Source organism: Talpa europaea, assembly GCF_964194135.1.
Source record: "Talpa europaea genome assembly, chromosome: 5".
Lineage (NCBI taxonomy): Eukaryota > Metazoa > Chordata > Mammalia > Eulipotyphla > Talpidae > Talpa > Talpa europaea.
The window spans coordinates 100,302,223-100,323,285 of NC_140071.1; the positions used below are offsets into that span (position 1 = coordinate 100,302,223).

At 39.1% G+C, this 21,063-nt stretch overlaps 1 protein-coding gene across 1 annotated transcript; it reads left to right on the forward strand.

Annotated features, from left to right (window-relative positions):
* Positions 1-29: 29 nt before the first annotated feature.
* Positions 30-18,729, forward strand: RCHY1 (ring finger and CHY zinc finger domain containing 1; the record flags this gene model as incomplete). The annotated part of the gene is given in 10 exon segments (XM_084233488.1): positions 30-188; positions 7,901-8,020; positions 8,262-8,377; positions 9,087-9,165; positions 12,893-12,937; positions 13,040-13,098; positions 13,184-13,210; positions 13,957-14,077; positions 18,608-18,701; positions 18,704-18,729. Coding segments are annotated over 10 exon segments (777 nt in total). The 5' UTR covers positions 30-98.
* Positions 18,730-21,063: the final 2,334 nt, after the last annotated feature.

Consider the following 21,063-nt stretch of genomic DNA (forward strand, 5'->3'; position numbering starts at 1 on the left):
CGGGAGCGGCTTCGGCCGGAAGGGGGGGTGCGAGAGCGCGCTGCTTCTCTGGGCGTGGCTTTCACCCGCAGAAACGTCGGTGGAGGGTGGTGGAAAAGATGGCGGCCTCGGCGCAGGAAGATGGCGCCTGCGGCCCAGAGCGAGGGCGGCGGGGCTGCGAGCACTATGACAGAGGATGTCTTCTGAAGGTGACGACTTCTCCGGGCTCGTCCCTGATGCGCTTCCGCTGGACCGGGTGGGCGGAGTGGGCGAGGCGGTTAGACTAGGGCCGAGCTGTTTTTCAGGACACTTCTCCACCTCGAGCTCGATTCCTGCTGTAGAGAAGAGTTTTGGCAAGGCAACCGCAGACCCCAGTTTTCTTCCTGATTGTACTTAACAAGCAAGGCTTTTTTTTTTTTTTTTTTTTTTTTGCTTGATTAGTGGCTGGGCTTGCCTGTCGGTGGCTTTAACAAGAGGTTTATTCATTTTAGTCTTTTGCTGCTGGAAGTAGGCTGAGACAGCATGAGACGTGTCCTGGCTTTCCCCCAGGATCACTTTAAGGAGTGTGATAAAATAATGGGCAAGAAAGAGTTAAGTGGAGAAAGGTAACACATTTCAGCTTCACAGGCGGCCAGGCTCGGTTTAAAATCAGTGACTATGAATAAACCCGCCAAAGAATGAGTAATATGTATGAAACAGGAAGAGAGTCGGGTAATTACCACTAGTGGAAACTATGTGTAGGAAGGTATCTGCATGAAAACATTGTTACTTTTGCTGCTTTCTTTGAGAAAAACCCTGCTCTATTTTATAAGTTGGCAACCGCCCAATTAAAATTTGACTGGAATTCTTTGCAAAAGAAGTTTAAGATTAAACAATTTGAGCTTTGGCATCACCACAGCCTCACCCCCAAATATTAGCGCTGCTAAAATCTGTGCTGTTTTAGAAGGCACTCTTAAAGTGCTTCCTTTAAAATAAGGAAGATAGACGTTCCTGCTTGATCAAAACTGTGAGGCCTGTAAAGGTAACCTGAAACCTTTCCTTGTAGGGCACAGTTTGGTGAACTTTTTTTACTTTTCGGATGAAACTCAAAGTCATTCACCAAATGTGTAAAAAATTGAGTGCTAGCCTCATGATTCCATTTCCACTGAGATCTTGTTATTCTTTTAACCTGAGTTTTAAAACTGAAATCAGTGTCTTGGCTCTCTTCTCAGCCTCCCAGGAAACCACACCTGTATTTCGTAGCTCTAAGACAAGTACTTTCTGTTTTAAATACCAGAGGCCAACTGAAGAGTTTTAAAGAGAGATTAAGGAACTCAGTCAAATGCCCTTTGAGTAAGAAGACAACTGAAAATTGACCTTTAAGTTTGGTGAGGAGGTCGCCTGTGAACTTGACAAGAGAATTTTAGTGGTGAAATTAGGAGAAAGCCTGATTGGAGTGGATTCAAGAGCGAAAGGGAGTAGTGAAACTAGTCTTTATGGATAATTCTTGAAGTTTTGTTATAAGTGACCAGAAAATGAGGCTGTGGTTAATGGGACATGTGGGTTGTGGAATTTTTCCCTTCTAAGATGGGAGGAATTGTAGCATGTTTGTATGTATTTGAAAATAACCCGGTAAAATAAGAACATTTTGTATTCAGAACAGAAAGAGAAAACTGTGAGTAGCCAAAGATAGGAGGATCCTCTGCACAAGTGTTATTGGCCTTACATAAAAATGTGGGCTATAGATGGTAATGTAAGGGATACTGTATAAGATGCATTTGCAAGTAGGTTGGTAGAGTTTGTGGGAGATTGTGTGCTTGGTTATTTCTATTTTCACAGTGAAGTGAGAAGAAAGGTCACCAACAGAGTATAAGATAGGAAGAAAAGGTATTCCAGGTTTAAAGAGCAACATGTGAAATAACCACCAGAATTGTAGGTCGTAGATTCTACAAGAGTGAGGAAATTGACTAGGGCACATGAAAATAAGAGTCCACTTTTTAATTTGTGGTTATGACTTAAAAGTGATACCAGTCAGTCTGGTGGGTCTTATTTCTTAAGCCATATTCAGCTATACACACATAGGATGTTATATGTGATAATTAAATTTATATAGAAAAAAATGAATTTAACCAGAGTTGCGATTTTGGATACATAACTATGTGTATCAAGAGAGAATGAAGGAGATAGGGTTTCTATAAGGGAATGATTGGATTGAGTTGGAAAGAGAGCAGGTAGTGGTCAGAGAATTCCATGTTCAAGATATGAATAGGATTCAGTTCCTGTTCTAGAGTAGTGGTTCTCAATGCACATCAACCCGTGGGCTTTCTGGGGCCCTTTTTTTTTTTTTTTTAAAGTGGATATGAGAAATCAGTTTTTTTCTTTTTTCTTTTTTTTTTTTGGTGGGACCCTCACCGGTGGCGGTGGCGGGGGAACGAACCAGCGCTGCAGAGGCTGCGGGCAGCCTCACAGCCCAGCGCTCAATCGCTGTGCCATCAGGGGAGGCCCCTGAGGCCCTTTTTGATGATCCTCAAGGTCAAAACTACTTTCTAACAGATTATTTGTCCTTTTTTTAGCATGTGCAAAAACAATGAGTAAAACTGCTGGCTTCTCAATACAAACTAAGGCAGTGGCACTAAACTGTTCTACATCTATAGTTTAAGTTTGATGTTTTCATCATGAACTTACATGAAACAACTGAAATTGGATGGCTGTTATGAGGGAAAAACTTGTGCATTGGGATTGCAGACTGAACTAGTTGCTGTTTTCACAGAACAACATTTTGCACTTGAACTGTGGTTATTCAGTCTTGGGTATTGGGTGGAGATTTTCTTGAAAAAGAGGAAAGTGAAACTCATTACAAGGAAAAAAATTGATGATAAAATTTGAGCTTCATGTAAATAGAAAAAATTTGGAAAACTTTTATTGTCTGTGGGCTTAGAAGTATCCTAATACTGGGCCTCCCCGGTGGCGCAGCGGTTGAGCGCTGGGTTGTGAAGCTGCCCATGGCCTCTGCGGCGCCAGTTCGTTCCCTTGCTGCTCCCCGGCCACCGGAGGAGGGTTCCACATGGCGCACAGACCTCTCCTGCCGCCTGCTGCTCCCCTCAGCAGTCAGTGTACTTCGGTCCTTCTGCCTGCTCTGCTCCCCTCTCTGGCTCTGGTGAATTCTCTCACCATCCCGCGCTTCTGACTGTACCCAGTGCATGTATAAACAAAACAAACAAACAAATAAATAAATAAAACATGCCTCTATTAAAAAAAAAAAGTATAAAAAGAAGTATCCTAATACCTAAAGATATTTCTGATGAGATGAGTTTAATATTAATGAATATGATTTTTTTAAACATTGCATGTTAAATAATGTGAATATTTGGAAGATCTGCATAACCAGTGCACTGATATTTTCCAAATGACCATAGGTAAAGATCCATTCAAAATGCAAGATAAGAGCAGTGGATTTTTTTTTTTTTTTTTTTTTTTTAATACAAGCACTGGGTATAGTCAGAAGCGCGGAAGGGTGAGAGAATTCACCAGAGCCAGAGCAGGGAGCAGAACAGACTGACGAAATACACTGCTGAGGGGAGCAGCAGGCGGCAGGAGAGGTCTGCGCACCATGTGGGACCCTCACCCAGTGGCCAGGGATCCGTGGCCAGGGATCGAACTGGCGCTGCAGAGGCTGAGGGCAGCTTTGCAACCCAGCACTCAACTGCTGTGCCACTGGGGAGGCCTATGAACAGTGGATTTTAATGTAGTGGAGAGCAACTAACATGTAATTTCAGATTCTGTCTTAAAGCTGAATACTTACAAGAGTTTTTTTTTTTTTTTTTTTTAAGTTTTATTTATTTATGCATACAAGAACTGGGGTACAGGCCAGAGATACAGGGGCCAGGGTGAGAGGATTCACCAGAGACAGTAGGGACCAGAACAGGCAGACTGACTGAAATACACTGCTGAGGGGAGCAGCCGGCGAGACAGGAGGGGTCTGCTTCGCCATTAGGGTTTCTCTCTGGCGGGGATCAAACTCGTGCTGCAGAGGCTGCGCATTGCTTCACAGTGTGGGGCTTAACCCCTTGCGCCACCAGGGAGACCCAAGAGTTGTTGAGTTTTGATAATGGTATCAAGAGAAGAAATGTGATTTTCTGAAAAGACTATTAAAATACTACTCCTTTTTTCAACTACATATTTCTTTGAACCCAATTTTTTTTCATACACTCCAACCAGAAGCGGAAGCAAGAATGAGATTCTGTGTACTTGAGGGGAAAACACAACTTTTTCATATTAAAACACAACTTTTACAAATTAAAATATGTAATTTATGTTAATATGTAATGTGTTGTTAATGTTGTTTTATTTATTTATACAAGCACTGGGTACAGTCAGAGGCGCGGGAGGGTGAGAGAATTCACCGAAGCCAGAGCTGAGAATAGAACAGGCAGTGTGATGAAGTACACTGCTGAGGGGAGCAGCGGGCGGCAGGAGAGGTCTGCGCACCATGTGGGACCCTCGCCTGGTGGCCAGGGATTGAACTGGCACTGCAGAGGCCACGCGGGCAGCTTCACAGCCCAGCGCTCAACCACTGTGCCACCGGGGAGGCCCTGTTAATGTTATTTTTAAAAGAAGTAGTAGGGCCTCCCTGGTGGTGTAGTGGTTCACTTTCAGCACTATCATCTCTATGGCCTGAGTTCGATCGCTGGCAAGGGAACTAACCCATATAGGGTGCCACACACCTCTCCTGTCTCATCTGCTGCTCCCCTCAACAGTGTATTTTAGTAGATCCACCTGGACTGCTCCCCACTCAGTCTCTGGTGAATCCTCTCACCCCCCGCACCTCTGTCCTACACCCCAGTTTTTCTACACTAAATATATAAGTATATATAAAAGAAGCAATAGATCTTTTAAAAATCCATCACTTTTAATTTAAAACACAGTATTAGTGGGTATAATTCACACTGATTCACAGTTTTTAAGATTGTAAAGGAATTCTGAGACCAAGACTGGCAATGTTGTCACTGAGAAGGAGAGAATGACCAAGGACATTGGAAGTTAGGAAGTCAGGAAGCTGAGAGTTTAGACTATTGAAAGCATTATTATTGTAGATGTACAGATCATTAAAATTTAGGGCAAGAGTAGTGTTGAAGAGAAAGGGAGCCAGTTGAGTGTTAGAATCTTTAAGGAATGAACTATATTATGTCAACTATATTAAGTCAAGGCATACTAAGTCTTCAGAAATGACTGGATCTCCCAGGTAATTGTGTGCTGAAAGTATTAGGTTAGTATTGACCAGGAAACTTCTTGAATGTTAGTTAGGTCGAGGTGAAGTTGCTGTAACAAAAAGACCTAATAGAAATGTGTGTTAAAGAATAAAGAGTTTTACATAGCAGGAATCTAGAAAACCTAAATAAGGGACCAGGAAAAAGAATAACTATAAGAGGGCCTCCCCGGTGGCGCAGCGGTTGAGCGCTGGGTTGCGAAGCTGCCTGCGGCCTCTGCGGCCCCGGTTGGATCGACCCCTGGCTGCTCCCCGGCCACCGGAGGAGGGTCCCACATGGCGCGCAGACCTCTCCTGCCGCCCGCTGCTCCCCTCAGCAGTGTACTTCGGTCCTTCTGCCTGCTCTGCTCCCCGCTCTGGCTCTGATGAATTCTCTCACCCTCCCGCGCTTCTGACCATACCCAGTGCATGTATAAACAAAAAACAAAAACAAACAAACAAATAAATAATACAAGCCTCTTAAAAAAAAATATAAGAAAGAAAAAATCAAAATCAACAACTGTAAATCAGAGACACGGTGCAGGGGGCAAGGAGGGTTGGGGTCAAAATAAGGGGGATGCAATTGTATGGGGAATATAAAAATAAAAAAGAAGTTAAAAAAAAGAATAAAGAGGTTTATTTCTCAAAGAGTTTATTTCTCTCTACCTGTGAATTCCAAGTGGATGATCCTGTTTGATGATGGACTCTGTACTATGTGATCACTATAGGATCAAGATTTTGCCATTGTATTATGTAGCCATATTTTAGACATATGTTTTAGTCATCAGCTGGATTGCTGTGATTTTCAAGTTTCATTTGACAAAAAGGCAGCAGGGAAGTGGAGGCATACCCAATTTCTTTATATTCAAGAGTGCCAACACTTATTTGACCACAGCTAACAGCAAAGGACAGTTGAGAATTGTAGTATAGCTGGGCAGTCAATACCCAAGAAGGAGAGAATAGAATTTGGTGGACAGCTGATAATCTTTGCCATGCATGAAAATAAGGATTATTGTTTTATATTTATTGCATCCTTTAGAATATAAGACAGGGCCTCCCTGGTGGCTCAAGGGGTTAAACACAGCCCTGTGAAGCTATCCTCAGCCTCTGTAGCACAAGTTCGATCCCTGGCCAGCCAGGGAGCTACCCACATGGCCAGGAGACCTCTCCTGTCTCGCCTACTGCTCCCCTCAGCAGTGTATTTCAGTCAGTCTGCCTGTTCTGCTCCCCACTCTGTCTCTGGTGAATCCTCTCACTCCCCCACACCCCCTACACCTCTGGCCTGTACCCCAGTTCTTGTGTGCCTAAATAAATAAAACTTAAAAAAAATAAGGTATAGTAGGTGATTAATAAACAAGAGAAGTACCCCAGTTCTTGTGTGCCTAAATAAATAAAACTTAAAAAAAATAAGGTATAGTAGGTGATTAATAAACAAGAGAACTGAAATATAAATCATACTGAAAAAAGGTCAAGAAAAAGACAAACTTGCAGACAGACCATAGATCTGAGGCATACAGCAAGGGAGGAGGAAAGTGGAGTGGGGATCAGAACGGGGGAGGGAAGAGCACAAATGGCCATGGTGATAGATTACAGGTGCTATGGTGGTGGAAGAACTCTATGGGGATTACACCTGAGTAGAGAAATCAAATACTGTACAGAAATGAACAACAATGTAAGAAAATGAATGCATTAAAAAATATATATATAGGGCCTCCCCTGGTGGCGCAGCGGTTGAGTGCTGGGCTGCTAGGCTGCCCGCAGCCTCTGCAGCGCGGTTCGTTCCCCGACCACCAGCAAGGGTCCCACAAAAAAAAAAAAAAATATATATATATATATATATATATAATTCATAATATTAGTGTTTAAGAGGGTAAAGTAGGTAAGTGAACTGATCTGTAATGAGTGTTGTGAATTGGTTTGTCAATTTAAGGATGTCCATTCTTCATAATTGTTTTGTCTTTTTTTTTTTTAAGATTTATTTATTAAAGATTTATTTATGTATACAAGAACTGGGGTACAGGTCAGAGGTGTGGTGGGTGAGAGGGTTCACCAGAGACAGAGTGGGGAAGGGAACAGGCAGACTGACTGAAATACACTGCTGAGGGGAGCAGTATGCGAGTCAGGAGAGGCCTGCTGCGCCCTGTGGGTTACTCCCTGGCCAGGGATGGAACTCATGCTGCAGCGGCTGTGGACAGCATCATAGGTTGTGCTTTAACCCCTTGAGCCACCAGGGAGCCCCATAATTGTTTTGTCTTTAAGAAAAAAGTTATGTTCAACTTTATGGGGATAGGACCTCCAAGGGTGGCGCAGCAGTTGAGCACTGGGCTGCGAAGCTGCCTGCAGCCTCTGCAGCGCCGGTTCGATCCCCCGCTGCCGGCGAGGGTCCCACTTGGCGTGACAGACCTCTCCTGCCGCGCCCGCTGCTCCCCTCAGCAGTGTGTTTCGTCAGTCTACCTGTTCTGTTTCCTGCTTTGGCTCTTTCACCGTCCCACGCTTCTGACTGTACCCAGTGCTTGTATAAAAAAAAAAACTTTATGGGGATAGATGTTAAAATATGCAAAGAAACAGTGACATGTTATATTTAGGAGCAGTTTACTAAATGATTTATTGGTTATCATTGTTGACCTTGTTCTAGGAGAAAGACAAAGAAAAGTTTCTTCTGGTTTCTTATAATTCTTTTTCTCCCCTGGGGTTTAGGCACCTTGCTGTGACAAATTTTATACTTGTCGGCTGTGTCATGATAACAAAGAAGATCATCAGCTAGATCGCTTTAAAGTAAAGGAAGTGCAGTGTATAAACTGTGAAAAAATTCAACACGTAAGATTTTATTGTTGTACTTACATTTTCCTAAAAAATTTTTTCTGGTGACTTAAAAAATTTTATCAAGTATTGCAAATACAGTATCTTTAGCCCTTAGAGTGAGCAAAGTCTTTGATTTGTTTCAAAACTTTTAAAAATAAAACTTCATATACTTTAACATAAATTCTGGATATTCAAATTGTAATTCAAAATGTTTTGATAAGTTTATTCCAGTTTTAAATAATTTGCCTTTTTTTAGGCCCACCAGACTTGTGAGGAATGTAGCACATTGTTTGGAGAATATTACTGCAATATATGTCATCTGTTTGACAAAGACAAGAAGCAGTACCATTGTGAAAACTGTGGAATTTGTAGGTACTGTATATAGAGTATTATTTTATGATTATTGTTAATGTATCTGGGCAATAATAGTTTTAAAAAGTCAATATTATTAGGATATAACTTAGTTCTGTGAAATGAATTCATGTAAAGTACCCAATTCAGTATTGACAAATATATGTATATTTGTATATTACTACCCACACAATCAAGTTACACATTTCCATTTTTCTAAAGTATTTCTTTATATCTGTTTTTTGCAATAATCGTTTAAGTAGTCCATCAACTGTTGTGTGGCTATTTAAAACTTTGGGATATAAAATATACTTTCATATTAAGTGTTTTGTGGGTAAGTGAGGTAAAATATTAGGCTGGATTTTTCCTTTTTAAAAAGTAATTAAAAAGATAAAATATGATTTGATTCACAAAAACTGGAAAATTAGAATGAGTGAAAATAAATTGATAACCACTCATTGTACCAGCCACTCATTGACAAGTCCACCCAGTCATTGACAAGCTACTATTGCTATCTTGGTGTATAGTAATTTTTTTCTTTTTTAGAAATTCTGAAGTATTAGCTACAAAAACATGTAACATGGATGTTATAAAGTATAACAATACAATAAACAAGCACCTCTATAGGTTGAACTTTCCTTACAGTGACACTAAACATATATAATGAACAAATTATTACTGTAGTAAAAATGAATCCAATTTCTTGGCTCTCATGTTTGTGTTTTCTTAGGATTGGTCCAAAGGAAGATTTTTTCCACTGTTTAAAATGTAACTTATGCCTAGCTGTGAATCTCCAAGGAAAACACAAGGTATATAATTCAGTTTGCATAATTTAAAAAGTAATACAATGCTTTTGAAACCATCTTTGAAACTATAAATTCTAATAGTTTGGAAGTATGCTAATTTTCAGATATTACCAGGTGTAATAGAGATTTTTTTTTAATTAATAAATTTTATTTTTATATTCCCCATACAATTGCAATCCAATTGTATGGAGATTTTTTTTTTAAAGCAGTATTAAGAAGTAGACATTCCAAAATAATTATCTCAGAATCTATAATTCCTTTTCTTATGGTTTGTAAGAATATACTTATATCAGTTATTAGCATAATGCTGAAATCTTACTGATTTATAGATTCTTATCATCAGTACTGGTTTAGGAATAATTAAAAAAATGCAAAGTAATAGAATCAGAATGAAGTATAAATAATGTTTATACAGGTATGGGGAGTTCCAGTTACAGGGGAATAGCATATGTAGTAAAATGTTTGGGTGTTGAAAGAGAAAGAGAGACATAGACATTGATTAGAAAAAGTACTATTTGAAATCATTTACTTTGAGTTATAATAATTTCAGTAGGAAACAGAGCAGAACAGCAGACTGACCAAAACACACTGCTGAAGGGAGCAGTGGGCGTGACAGGAGAGGTCTGCCTTGCCATGTGGGTAAGGATAAGGATAAGAGGTTATTGTAGAACTACAGATAGTAGATAATAACTGTCCTGAAATAGTGAAGTAATGAGAAAAATTGAGATGGATAATGGGTTTGGTAACAAAGTGTAAGGGAAAAAGAATGGGGCTGAATGAAGATTATTCCTAAGGTTTTTAAGTACTCTTAAGGTAATGTGACTTAGGTGGTGATTTTGGTACTTAATTAATGGACTGTGAAGGTGGTGATTTTGCAGGCTGGGATTTGGGTTGATAGCAAAATATGCTAGTGGATTATCCAGGAGTCAGTATCCTTTTACAAATGACATTTCTATGTGTGTGCATATGCACATTCATGCATGTGTGAACACAGCATGAACACAATCAACTTATTTCACTTGCATGACAAGATTTGCATCTTACCAATTTAAAGATACCATTGATTATCATTGTGGTTCCAGAGATGTTAAAATGTGTGTGTAGAAAGTACATCTTTTTTTTTTTTTTTTTAAAGATTCATTCATTTATGCACACAAGAGCTGGAGCACAGGCCAGAGATGCGGGGGGGTAAGAGGATCCACTAGAGACAGAGTGGGGAACAGAATAGCAGACTGACCGAAACGCACTGCTGAGGGGAGCAGTGGGTGAGACAGGAGAGGTCTGCCTTGCCATGTGGGTTTCTCCCTAGCCGGACAGGGATTGAACTTGTGCTGCAGAGGCTTCGAATTGCTTCATAGTGCGGTGCTTAACCCATTGCGCTACCAGGGAGGCCCTAGAAAGTACATCTTAGAGTCAATGTAATATGTATTGATTTTGTTTTATAGTAAGGAAAATTAAGACCCAAGATGTAATGACTTTCCCAAGATCTTAATTATTAGTAAAGACAGGGCTAGGATTACAATCTAGATTTTTGAACTTGCTATTTTTTTAATATATTTTTTATATCATTCTTCATTTGTGTACAATATGTGCATTTTCATGTTGATTATAGTCCCCGTACAATTCCCACGACCCTTGTTTTAATCCTACTACCACCCCTCCCCCCCTCAGTGTCTCTGGTTTATAGTTACTTTTTGATTTTGATTTTTACTTTATTATAATTAGTCCTTTTCCTGGTCCATTATTTAGGTTTTCTAAATTCCTGCTATGAGTGAGATCATCTAGTATTTTTCTTTTTCTTTCTGGCTTCTTTCACTGAGCATGATCCCTTCCAGCACCATCCATGTTGCTGCAAATTACATGAATTTATCTTTTTTGATTGCTGAGTAATATTCCATTGTGTATATGTACCATATCTTCTTGATCCAGTCATCTATTTTTGGGCATTTGGGTTGTTTCCATAGCTTGCATATTGTAAATAGTGTTGCAATAAACATAGAGGTGTAGGTGCCCTTCTGAATTAATGTTTTTGTGTTTGAACTTGCTATTTTTAAGGGTTTTTTCTGCCTACTCTATTATTAAAAAACTGTGCGTGCACGTGTGTGTATATATACATATACATTTTTCTCATTTTGTGTGTGTGTATATATATTTTATATATGTATATTTTTTAAGATTTATTTATTTTTTTTATTTATACAATAGCTGGGGTACAGGCTAGAGCCGTGGGCGGGTGAGAGGATTGACCAGAGACAGAGTGGGGAGTAGAACAGGCAGAGAGACCAAAAACACTGCTAAGGGGAGCAGCGGGCGCCACTCTACCACACCATGTGGGAATCACCCTGGCTAGCTGGGAATCGAACTGACACTGCAGAAGCTGCAGACAGCTTCATAGTGCTGTGCTCAACCTGCTGCACCACTGGGGAGGCCCTCCTCATGATGTTTTTGTTTATTGTCTTGCTAATTATCTTACTGTGTATATTATTTTTTTTTTAAAGATTTTAATTTTTTTTTATGCATACAAGAGCTGGAATACAGGCCAGAGGCGTCCCAGTTTCTCATTTTTAAAAATTTTTGTGTAGAAGAACTGGGGTGCAGACCAGAGGTATGGGAGTGAGTGGCGCCAGAGAAAGGGTGGGGAGCAGAAAAGGCAGATTGACTGAAATACGCTGCTGAGGGGAGCAATGGGCGAGACAGGAGAGGGCTGCTGTGCCATATGTGGCTTAGCTCCCTGGCCAGGGATCAAACTCAGGCCTTTGAGGTGGGCCTTTGTGGTGGTAGCACTGAGACTTAATCCCTAGGCCAGCAGGGAAGTCCTTAACTGTGTATGTTAGTAAATGGCTGTATCATCTCCTTTAGTGCTTATGTACTTCAAAAACCTGGGCATCATCCGTGACTTGTTGTGTTCCTTTACCTCCCCTCATAATCAGACGCTAAGTCTTATCAGGTTAAGAACTCAGACTCTGGAGGTAGCCTTTTATAGCTCATATATAGTTCCATATCTTAGTAGCATGTAACTTTGGAAGTTATTTAGCTACTGAAGCCTCAAACATCTATAAAATGGATAAAAATTGTACCTGTATCATTTAGAGTTGTGATAATGATTTGGGCTAATACAGATAATGTTCTTAACGTATGGTACCTAATAAGACTCAATTATTATATATATTAAGTAGTTTAGCTTTAGCATAAAACATTAAACTGGGAGCACTCGGTCTGCCCACCTGTGACTTTGCAGGTACTTCTTTTCACCAACTCTCTCCCTCAGCAGCCTTCCTGCCTGCCCATGACCTGTCAAGGCCACCTGCCTGCAACCAGGCAGGCCTCTCTTAGCAAACCTGTCCCTTCTGGGGCAGCTCTTCCTGTCCGCTTGTGTCTACGCAAGTGTCTTTAACTGTTTTATCCCTTCCCTAATAAACCTGCCCTTTAAATATTAAAAAAAAAAAAAAACACATTAAAATGAAAGATTCCAAATGTCACTCTGCATCTTCGGTATATTGTGGCTCATTGAGTTTCTTTATCTGTAAAGTGAAGACAATTTGAATAATTAAGATGTATTGAGCAATTACATTGTTTCAGTTAGTATGCAAAGCAACACAACTATTTTGTTTGATCTTTGACATATCAGAAACATGTATTAAAGCTAGATTTTATTATTAATACTGTTATGTCTGACATTTTCAGCTAGTTAATAAGCCTTTGGTAATTTGATTTTTTTTTTTTTAAATAGTGTATTGAAAATGTTTCCCGACAGAATTGTCCAATATGTTTGGAGGTAAGCTTAAAAGCTTTTTTCTTTAGAAATCTTACTTGCTGAACTAAAAATAATTTCTTTATATTGTCTTCATGTAAGCAATAATGTTTGTTTCATTTATAGGACATTCATACATCCCGTGTTGTTGCTCAGGTCTTGCCATGTGGACATCTTCTGCATAGGTAAAAGTTTGGTGTTTTACTTGAAAGATGTTGGCAAATGGAAGTAGTTTTTGCTTTATTAAAATAATGTTATATTTTCTTTCAGAACGTGTTATGAAGAAATGATGAAAGCGTGAGTGTTTGATGGGATTTAAAAATATTAAAATTGTAAGATGTCTGTTTTTTGTTTTGTAAGGGTGTGGGAAGGCAGGAAAATACTGCTGTTGCTTGTATTGTGTGGGGCATGGACATGGCACCTCCATCTTGAGGTGGATAGGGTAGATGAACAATGTTAAACTGACAAAGCATCATGGGGAGCATAGGATTGCACCTTTCTGTCCATGTTTCTTTTATGCCTTATTTCTTCCCACAATTTAAAATAGATAACTCTTACTTTTTGGCCATGCTTATCAGGGAGCACAGTCCCTACCAGAATGACTTACAATGTAAAATTGTTGAGGTGTGTTACTAATGATTCTGCTAAGTCATTATATTGGCCCAGTGCAATCACCTGCAAAGAAACGAAACAAAACAAACCCAAAAAACTGGTAATGAGGTAATCTAAAGCAGGAACTTTATTGTGAGGAAATGATGTCAAATTGAGTTGAGAATAGTTAGGGAAGAAGACACTGTTTAAATGTATTTGGTTCCTGGAAACTGATGAACAGAAATTTTAATTTAATATAAGAGCCAGGTAGGAGGTTTTTCAAAATTTTTAGAAAGGAAATAATATGATCTGAATAAATTTTATGGAATGTCTTGAAATGCAGAACAAGGCCCTGTCTTGGGTGCTTTGTATACTAGTTATCGTGATCTAGTATACCCAGGTGATACGTGATCCATTTAATATTTGGAAAATAACCTTTCTGTCTTTTCTAGTGGCTACAGATGTCCATTATGTATGCGTTCTGCTTTCGACATGACTTGGTCCTGGAGACAGCTGGATGATGAGGTAGCACAGACTCCTATGCCATCAGAATATCAGAATATGACTGTGGATGTAAGTAGAATAAGTGCTTAAAAGTGTTCCTGTTCCTTGTTGATGTTTTTTGTTTTTGTTCTTTTGCTCAAATCTGTCTAAAAGATAACCTCTTTGGTATAAGTGCTAAGTGGTGATTAATGGGAAGGACAAAATCTTTTAAAAATTGTTACAATTTTTATATCAAATATAATGATTTCCCATTTGTTTATAAAACTATCTACTTTTCAGAGTACATCTTAACACTTTAGCATGTGCACATACTTCACTTACCCTCCACCAAAGTTCCAGTGCCAAAACATGATCACATAAACCCTTCTCTCCTTTTATTATTCCTTCCCTCCCCCTCTGGTAACGACCATCATTTTTAGAGTTTGAAGATTTATTTGCCAATTTTTTCCCCTTTGGTTAGTTATAGTCCACAAATAAGTGAACCCACCTGATAGTTGTCATTGACCTTCTGACTTATTTCACTTGGCATAAATCATCTCAAGCTCCATCCATATTGTCCCAGAAGTCACTTTTTTAAATAGTTGACTCATAGTCTGTTGAGTACATACCACAATTTCTTTATCCAGTTGTCTGTCAGTGGGCTTTAAGTTGACTCCATATCTTGGCTATTGTGAATAATGCTTTTGTGACTATAGAGTGCATAAATCTTTTCATAGTAGAGTTCACATGTTCCTGAGATGATAAATACCTAGAAGTGATGTTGATGGGTCATATGGTATTTCCATTTTTATTTTTTAAAGGCTTCTCCGTACCATTTTTTCATAGAGGCGTTACCAATTTACATTACTCCCAACATTGAATGAGAGTTCCTTTTTCTCCACACCCTTGCCAACACTTGTTTCTTGGTTTTTTTATAGGCCGTTCTCAAAGGGGTGAGGTGGTGTCTCATTATGGGTTTGATTTGTCTTTCCCTTATAATAAGTGATGTTGAGTATTTTTCCATGTCTTTGTGGGTATCTGTATGTCTTCTTTGGAGAATTATTTACTTAGGTCTTTGCCCATTCTTTGCTTGGGTTATTCTGTTGCTTTTGAGTTCATATATATATATATATATTTATTTATTTGAAATTAGCCCATTGTTGACATGTGATATGCAGATATTTTCTCTTAAGGACAAAACACTCCTTTTTAAAAAAAAAATTAAAATTTATTTTTTCTTTATTTTCTTATATCATTGTTCTCCCTTTAGGTGTAGTCCTGTAGTTCTCCCAACACCATAGCACTTGTGAACCTTCACTTAATCCCTTGTGCTCTTCCCTCCTGCCTTTTTTTTTTTTAAGATTTATTTGTACATACAAGAACTGGGGTGTAGGCCAGAGGTGCAGGGGAGGGAGGGAGGGAATGAGAGGACTCACCAGAGACAGAGTGGGGACAGGAGGGAGCAGCAGGCAAGACAGGAGAGGTCATTGGCTGCCAGTAGCTTCATAGTGCTGAGACTTAACCCCTTGTTCCACAAGGGAGGCCCCCCTCCAGTCTTGTGACCCTTTTCCTTTCCCTTCTCTTGCTGTTTGCCTCTATTCTTTGGTCAGCTTGCAAGTTTTGTCTTTTTTTCCTGACCCTTTATTCATTTTTCCTGCTTCACCTATAAGTAAAACCATCCAGTATTTTTTCTTTTTCCTTCTTACTTACTTTGCTTAGCATAATCCTTTCCATAATCCCTTCTTCTATGTTGCTGCACATAGTATAAGTTTATCTGTCTTGATCACTGAGTAGTGTTCTTTGTGTATATATACCACATCTTCTTGATCTATTCATCTGTTTTGGGGCATTTAGGTTGTTTCCATATCTTAGTTATTGTAAGAAGTGTTGTAATAAACACAGGAGTACAGATTTCTTTTTAAATTCCTTGTTTTTGTATTCCTTGGCTAGATTCCTAGTAGGGGAATTGCTGGATCATAAGTTAAATCCATTTTTAGTGCTTTGAGGGTTCTCCACACAGCTTTCCATAGTGGCTGGATCAGTTTGCACTCCCACCAGCAGTCTAAGAGGATTCCTTTTTCTCCTCATCCTCGCCAGCATTTGTTGTTGCCAGTTTTTTTAATATGGGCCTTTCTCACGAGTGTGAGGTGGCACCACATTGTAGTTTTTATTTGCATTTCCCTCATAATAAGTAGTGTTGAACAATTTTTTATATGCCTGTTGGCCATTTGCATTTCTTTGGGGAAATGTCTTTTTAATTCTTCTGCCCATTTTTTGACTGTTTGCTTTTGTTGAGTTGTATAAGCTTTTTGTAGATCTTTCATATTAGTCCCTTATTGGTTGTGTGGTGTGCAAATATTTTCTCCCATTCCATAGGGTGTCTCTCTTTTTTTTGGGTTACTGTCTCTAAGCTTTTTAGTTTAATGTAGGAGGATAAAATAATCTTTACTAATGATTATCTTCCTGATTCTTTCCAACACTAGATGGCAGGCAACAACCTTATTCTGAATTATTTACAAATTACTTACCAGAGTCAGTCAGTAATGTAATTCAGTAGAGGGTGGTTACTAGTCTGATGTTTTATTTTAAATTATTTAAATTTTTATTTCAAATGATTGTGCCCATTTTTATTTTTAATTAATTTTTGGTTTTTGATGTTTATTATCTTTTTTTCTATTTCAAACTTCTTTGATCTCAATTAGTTTGCAGTCTAAAATTTTATAAGTATTTCTGTACCTTTTACCTTGAGAAGAATGATCATCTTTTTTCCCCCTATTAATTGAGATGTGCTGCTGTTTGTTCTTAGCATGGTGTAATAAATTATAGATCAGAAGTAGAAAACTAGGGGCTTCCCTGGTGGTGCAAGGGGTTAAGTCGCAGCACTAGTTCAATCCCCGGTCAGGGAGGTGACCCACATGGCACCCCAGACCACTCCTGTCTTGCTTGCTGCTCCCCTTAGCAGTATATTTCATTAAATTTGCCTGTTCTGCCCCTCCTCTGTCTCTGGTGAATTCTCTCACTTCTCCCCTCCCCCCCGCACCTCTGGCCTATACCCCAGCTCTTGTATGCATAAATCAATAAAATAAATCTTTTTTTAAAAAGGAAGTAGGGCCTCCCCAGTGGCACAGCGGGTTGAGCGCAGTGCTGTGAGGCTGTCCGCAGCCTCTGCAGTGCTGGTTCAATTTCCTGCTGGCCAGGGGGATACCCACATGGCGCAGCAGACCTCTCCTATCTTGCCTGCTGCTCCCCTCAGCAGTGTCTTCGGTCTGTCTGCCTGTTCTGCTCCCCACTCTGTCTCTGGTGAATCCTCTCACCTTCCCACGCCTCTGGCCTGCACCCCAGTTCTTGTATAAATAAAAATAAATATTAAAAATTAAAAGGAAGTAGAAAACTAGATAGCTTTCTGGTGCTTTAATAACTTTTGGACATTTATATAAATCTTTAGTGTAGTTCAGATACTGTATACAAAAGAATAAAACCACTTAACAAGCCCAAAGAAATATTTTTTGTTTTATTCCTGCTGGAACTTCTCATAATTCATCTGGATAATTTAATTGTTAGTAAACTCAATGAGAGATCACTTTTAGAATACTAACCAGTAATCATATGATGCTAGAGGCTGCAGTGTGTTATATTTCATATTGGTCATTTTTCAGAAAAGCGGCTTTATGGAGATGTAATTCACATACCATATAACTTGCCCATTTAAGTGTGTAATTGAGTGTTTTTAGTATATTTTTGGAGTTGTGCAAATATCACCATTATCAATTTTAGAATATTTTCATAACCCCAGAAACTCCATACCTTTTCGCAGTTGTTCACTAATTCTTTTGGGCAACTAGTTCGTTTTAGGCACTTTTAGGCACTAAGTAGTTTTAGGCAACTGCTAATCTACTTTCTACATTTGGATCACATTCTTGCAAGAATCATTTTCCAAATTACAATTTTATAGGATTTTGGGAAGTTTTCTAGTATGTGACTATAGTAAAAGCTAATGCTTTTCTCACATAGTAATTTATTGACTTATTTTCAGGTTATCACCTTTTTTTTTTCCTCCCTCAGGGCCTTAGTAATGGAAGAGAGTAATTCCTGTGTAGCATTTTATTGTCATTTTAGAGATAAACCAAATGCTGCTCTTTATTCAATCTTAGCAACTACTCTTTTGGACTGCAATTCATTACTGAAGTATAAGACTAGAAGCTTAGTGTATTAAACCTAAAGAATAAGCAAAAAATAATGATAGATACTTAACATTTGTTTTATTTGAGTTAATTTTCTAAGTGTCAATGAAAAATAATGAAATCATGAATTGTAAGTATAGATATTGACCTGATTATGCCTATGCTAGTTTTCATACAACTGCTATTTAAACTATTTGGGAACTTTTAAAATAAGCCTTCTTTGTTCAAATACACACTTTCATTTTCAACATTCAGAGCTACCTTTATAGCTGCTGTGTGTTTTCAGTGAACTAATTAAAGGTATTTCTACTTATGGAGAAGTTTGGGATTATGTTTTCACTTCTGCAGTGTGATTTTTGAGGAGTTATTTTGAGCAGCTATTGCTTTGTATCAGTAAGATTCAGTATACTTAATTTTAATTCATCTCTTCACTTTTCAGATTCTCTGCAATGATTGCAATGGAAGATCTACAGTGCAGTTCCATATATTAGGCATGAAATGTAATATTTGTGAATCCTACAATACCACTCAAACTGGAAAATCAGCAATGATCAGCAATGATTAGATCAGCAATGATCAACCTATACTGCACTGGAAAACTCATCATTTTCTGATAATAGAAAAAAATCTATCTTTAGTATCCTGTTGTCTAATGTGTCAGACTCTATGCATTAGAATTGATGTGTTTTGTATTAGGGTCACACTGTAAAAATCAAATGTACTTAATGATTCAGGGTCTCTTGGTAGAATTACCAGAGCTCTATATTGGAGGAAATTTACCGCACTGTGTTTTGATTGTAAATCCCTTTTGTGTCAGCTATTTAGAAGGCAGTCATGTTTGCCACTGAAAATTAACATCCCTAGAACTATGTTACACTTCTATGAACTTTTCTTCAAGTGATAGAACTGCACTTAATTCTCAATATTATTCTTGATTTTTCCGGGCTGTGCTATAATGAGAATATGTTCTATCTTACTGTTAAAATCAATTACATGTGCTTTAGGGTTTTCTAAGACAGTCCTTTGGATCCTGTAAATGTAAATTTTGATGTAATAACTGCAAAAAAATCATTTTGAAACAGTATTTTATAGAAAGTTTTTTTTCTAGGGTTATCTATTCTTGCTTCAGTAAAGCAGTACAATCAGTTTTATAATATAAAGAAAATCTTTTCCTTCTTTTGAGGTTTTTATCCATAAGAGTAATGGGAAAAATGTAAAAGAGTAGAACTCTTCCAAGCCTCTAAGCTATCGACACTGAAGTAATTTTACTGAGGTTGAGAATTATCTCTTTGAAGAATAATTCATTCAGTCATCAGGTATTCAGTGAGCAGCTACTGTTTGCTGGGTATGGTTCTAGATGCTGTGAAGATAACAGTTCCTCATCCTTGCCTAGCCCTTTCCTGCGCACATGGTGGTTGTCTTTGTTGTAAATACATGAATTCTTCCCTACATGATGGCGAATAGATATGAATGAGTAAAAGTGGTATGAAATATTCCTGGCCAGATCTCTGATATATTTTTTTGGGGGGGGGACTTATAATAAAATTAAATATACCTCTTAATGTGGGAGCAAAGTATAAAAAATGCTTAGCTTGTTATATGTATTATATAAATGTCCGGCTTGTTATATAAAGCTCTAGGTTACAGAATAAAATATGTACATTTCAGTTGATGGGTATTTATTAAACACACATTTTCTTTTTTTTTTTTTCCCTGTGCCTGCCCCCCACAAATTTTATTTTCAACTTTGAGTTCCTTTGGTCTCCTGTAAATAAGGAAGATAGTTTTACTACTGGGAATCATAACATTTCTGATGCATTTGTTTCTCTTTTGTTGAAATCTCTTGCATAAAGGCATCAGTGTTGATTGCCAGTTTTGGGCTCAGATTTTCTTTATTCCATCACTCCTGTTAAAGAGCAGGGTGAGGGGAGCCCCAGAACTCCCAAACCTGCCTTTTATAAATAGGTTCTGCCACCCACTTCATCACGACAAACATACTCTAGTAAGACCTTTAAGGAAAAGGAAACTTCAATTAGTGTGCAACAAAGAAAAGACAAGGAATATAGTTTCCAAATCAAAGTTAACCCATCCCCTGTGGGTAAATGCCCAGCCAAACAGCGTTGGCCCAAAGTTGGGCCTTTGAGACCCAAAAGCCTGCCACAAGTCTAAGGCATCTTCTTGTGGGGATCCGTAGGAAAGGGGCTGAAGGGGCTCAGCACATCTGGGACAGAGGTACAAAATAAAAATCAAAGCTGCCATTGTTAACCTCTCCATGGGTTTCTCACCCACCTCTGTTCCAACCAGTCCAGGACCAAGAAGCAAGCACAGTTTCTTCACATGTCTCTGCTCCATGTGTCACCTCTAGGCTCCCCACCCTTCTTTCTTCCTTCCCCCAGTGTCCTCTCCAGCTTCTCCCAGCTCAGCTCTATCCTTCCTTGGGTGCAGCAGGAAAGCTGGAAACTCCCCTTTCCCTGGAGACTACCGTGTTAACGTTTCCGTTTCCTGTCTTCCCTGTTCTCTCCCTTCTGTTTCTCTGGCCTGGGCAGAGCAGTAGTGCTCATCTTGATTTAAAGGCATGGGATGGGGCCTCCCCGGTGGCGCAGTGGTTGAGCGCTGGGTTGCGAAGCTGCCCGCGGCCTCTGCGGCGCCGGTTCGATCCCCGGCTGCTTCCCGGCCACCGGAGGAGGGTCCCACATGGTGCGCAGACCTCTCCTGCCGCCCGCTGCTCCCCTCAGCAGTGTACCTCGGTCCTTCTGCCTGCTCTGCTCCCCGCTCTGGCTCTGGTGAATTCTCTCACCCTCCTGCGCTTCTGACTGTACCCAGTGCAGGTATAAACAAAACAAACAAACAAACAAACAAACAAAGAAAAGAAAACATGCCTCTATAAAAAAAAAA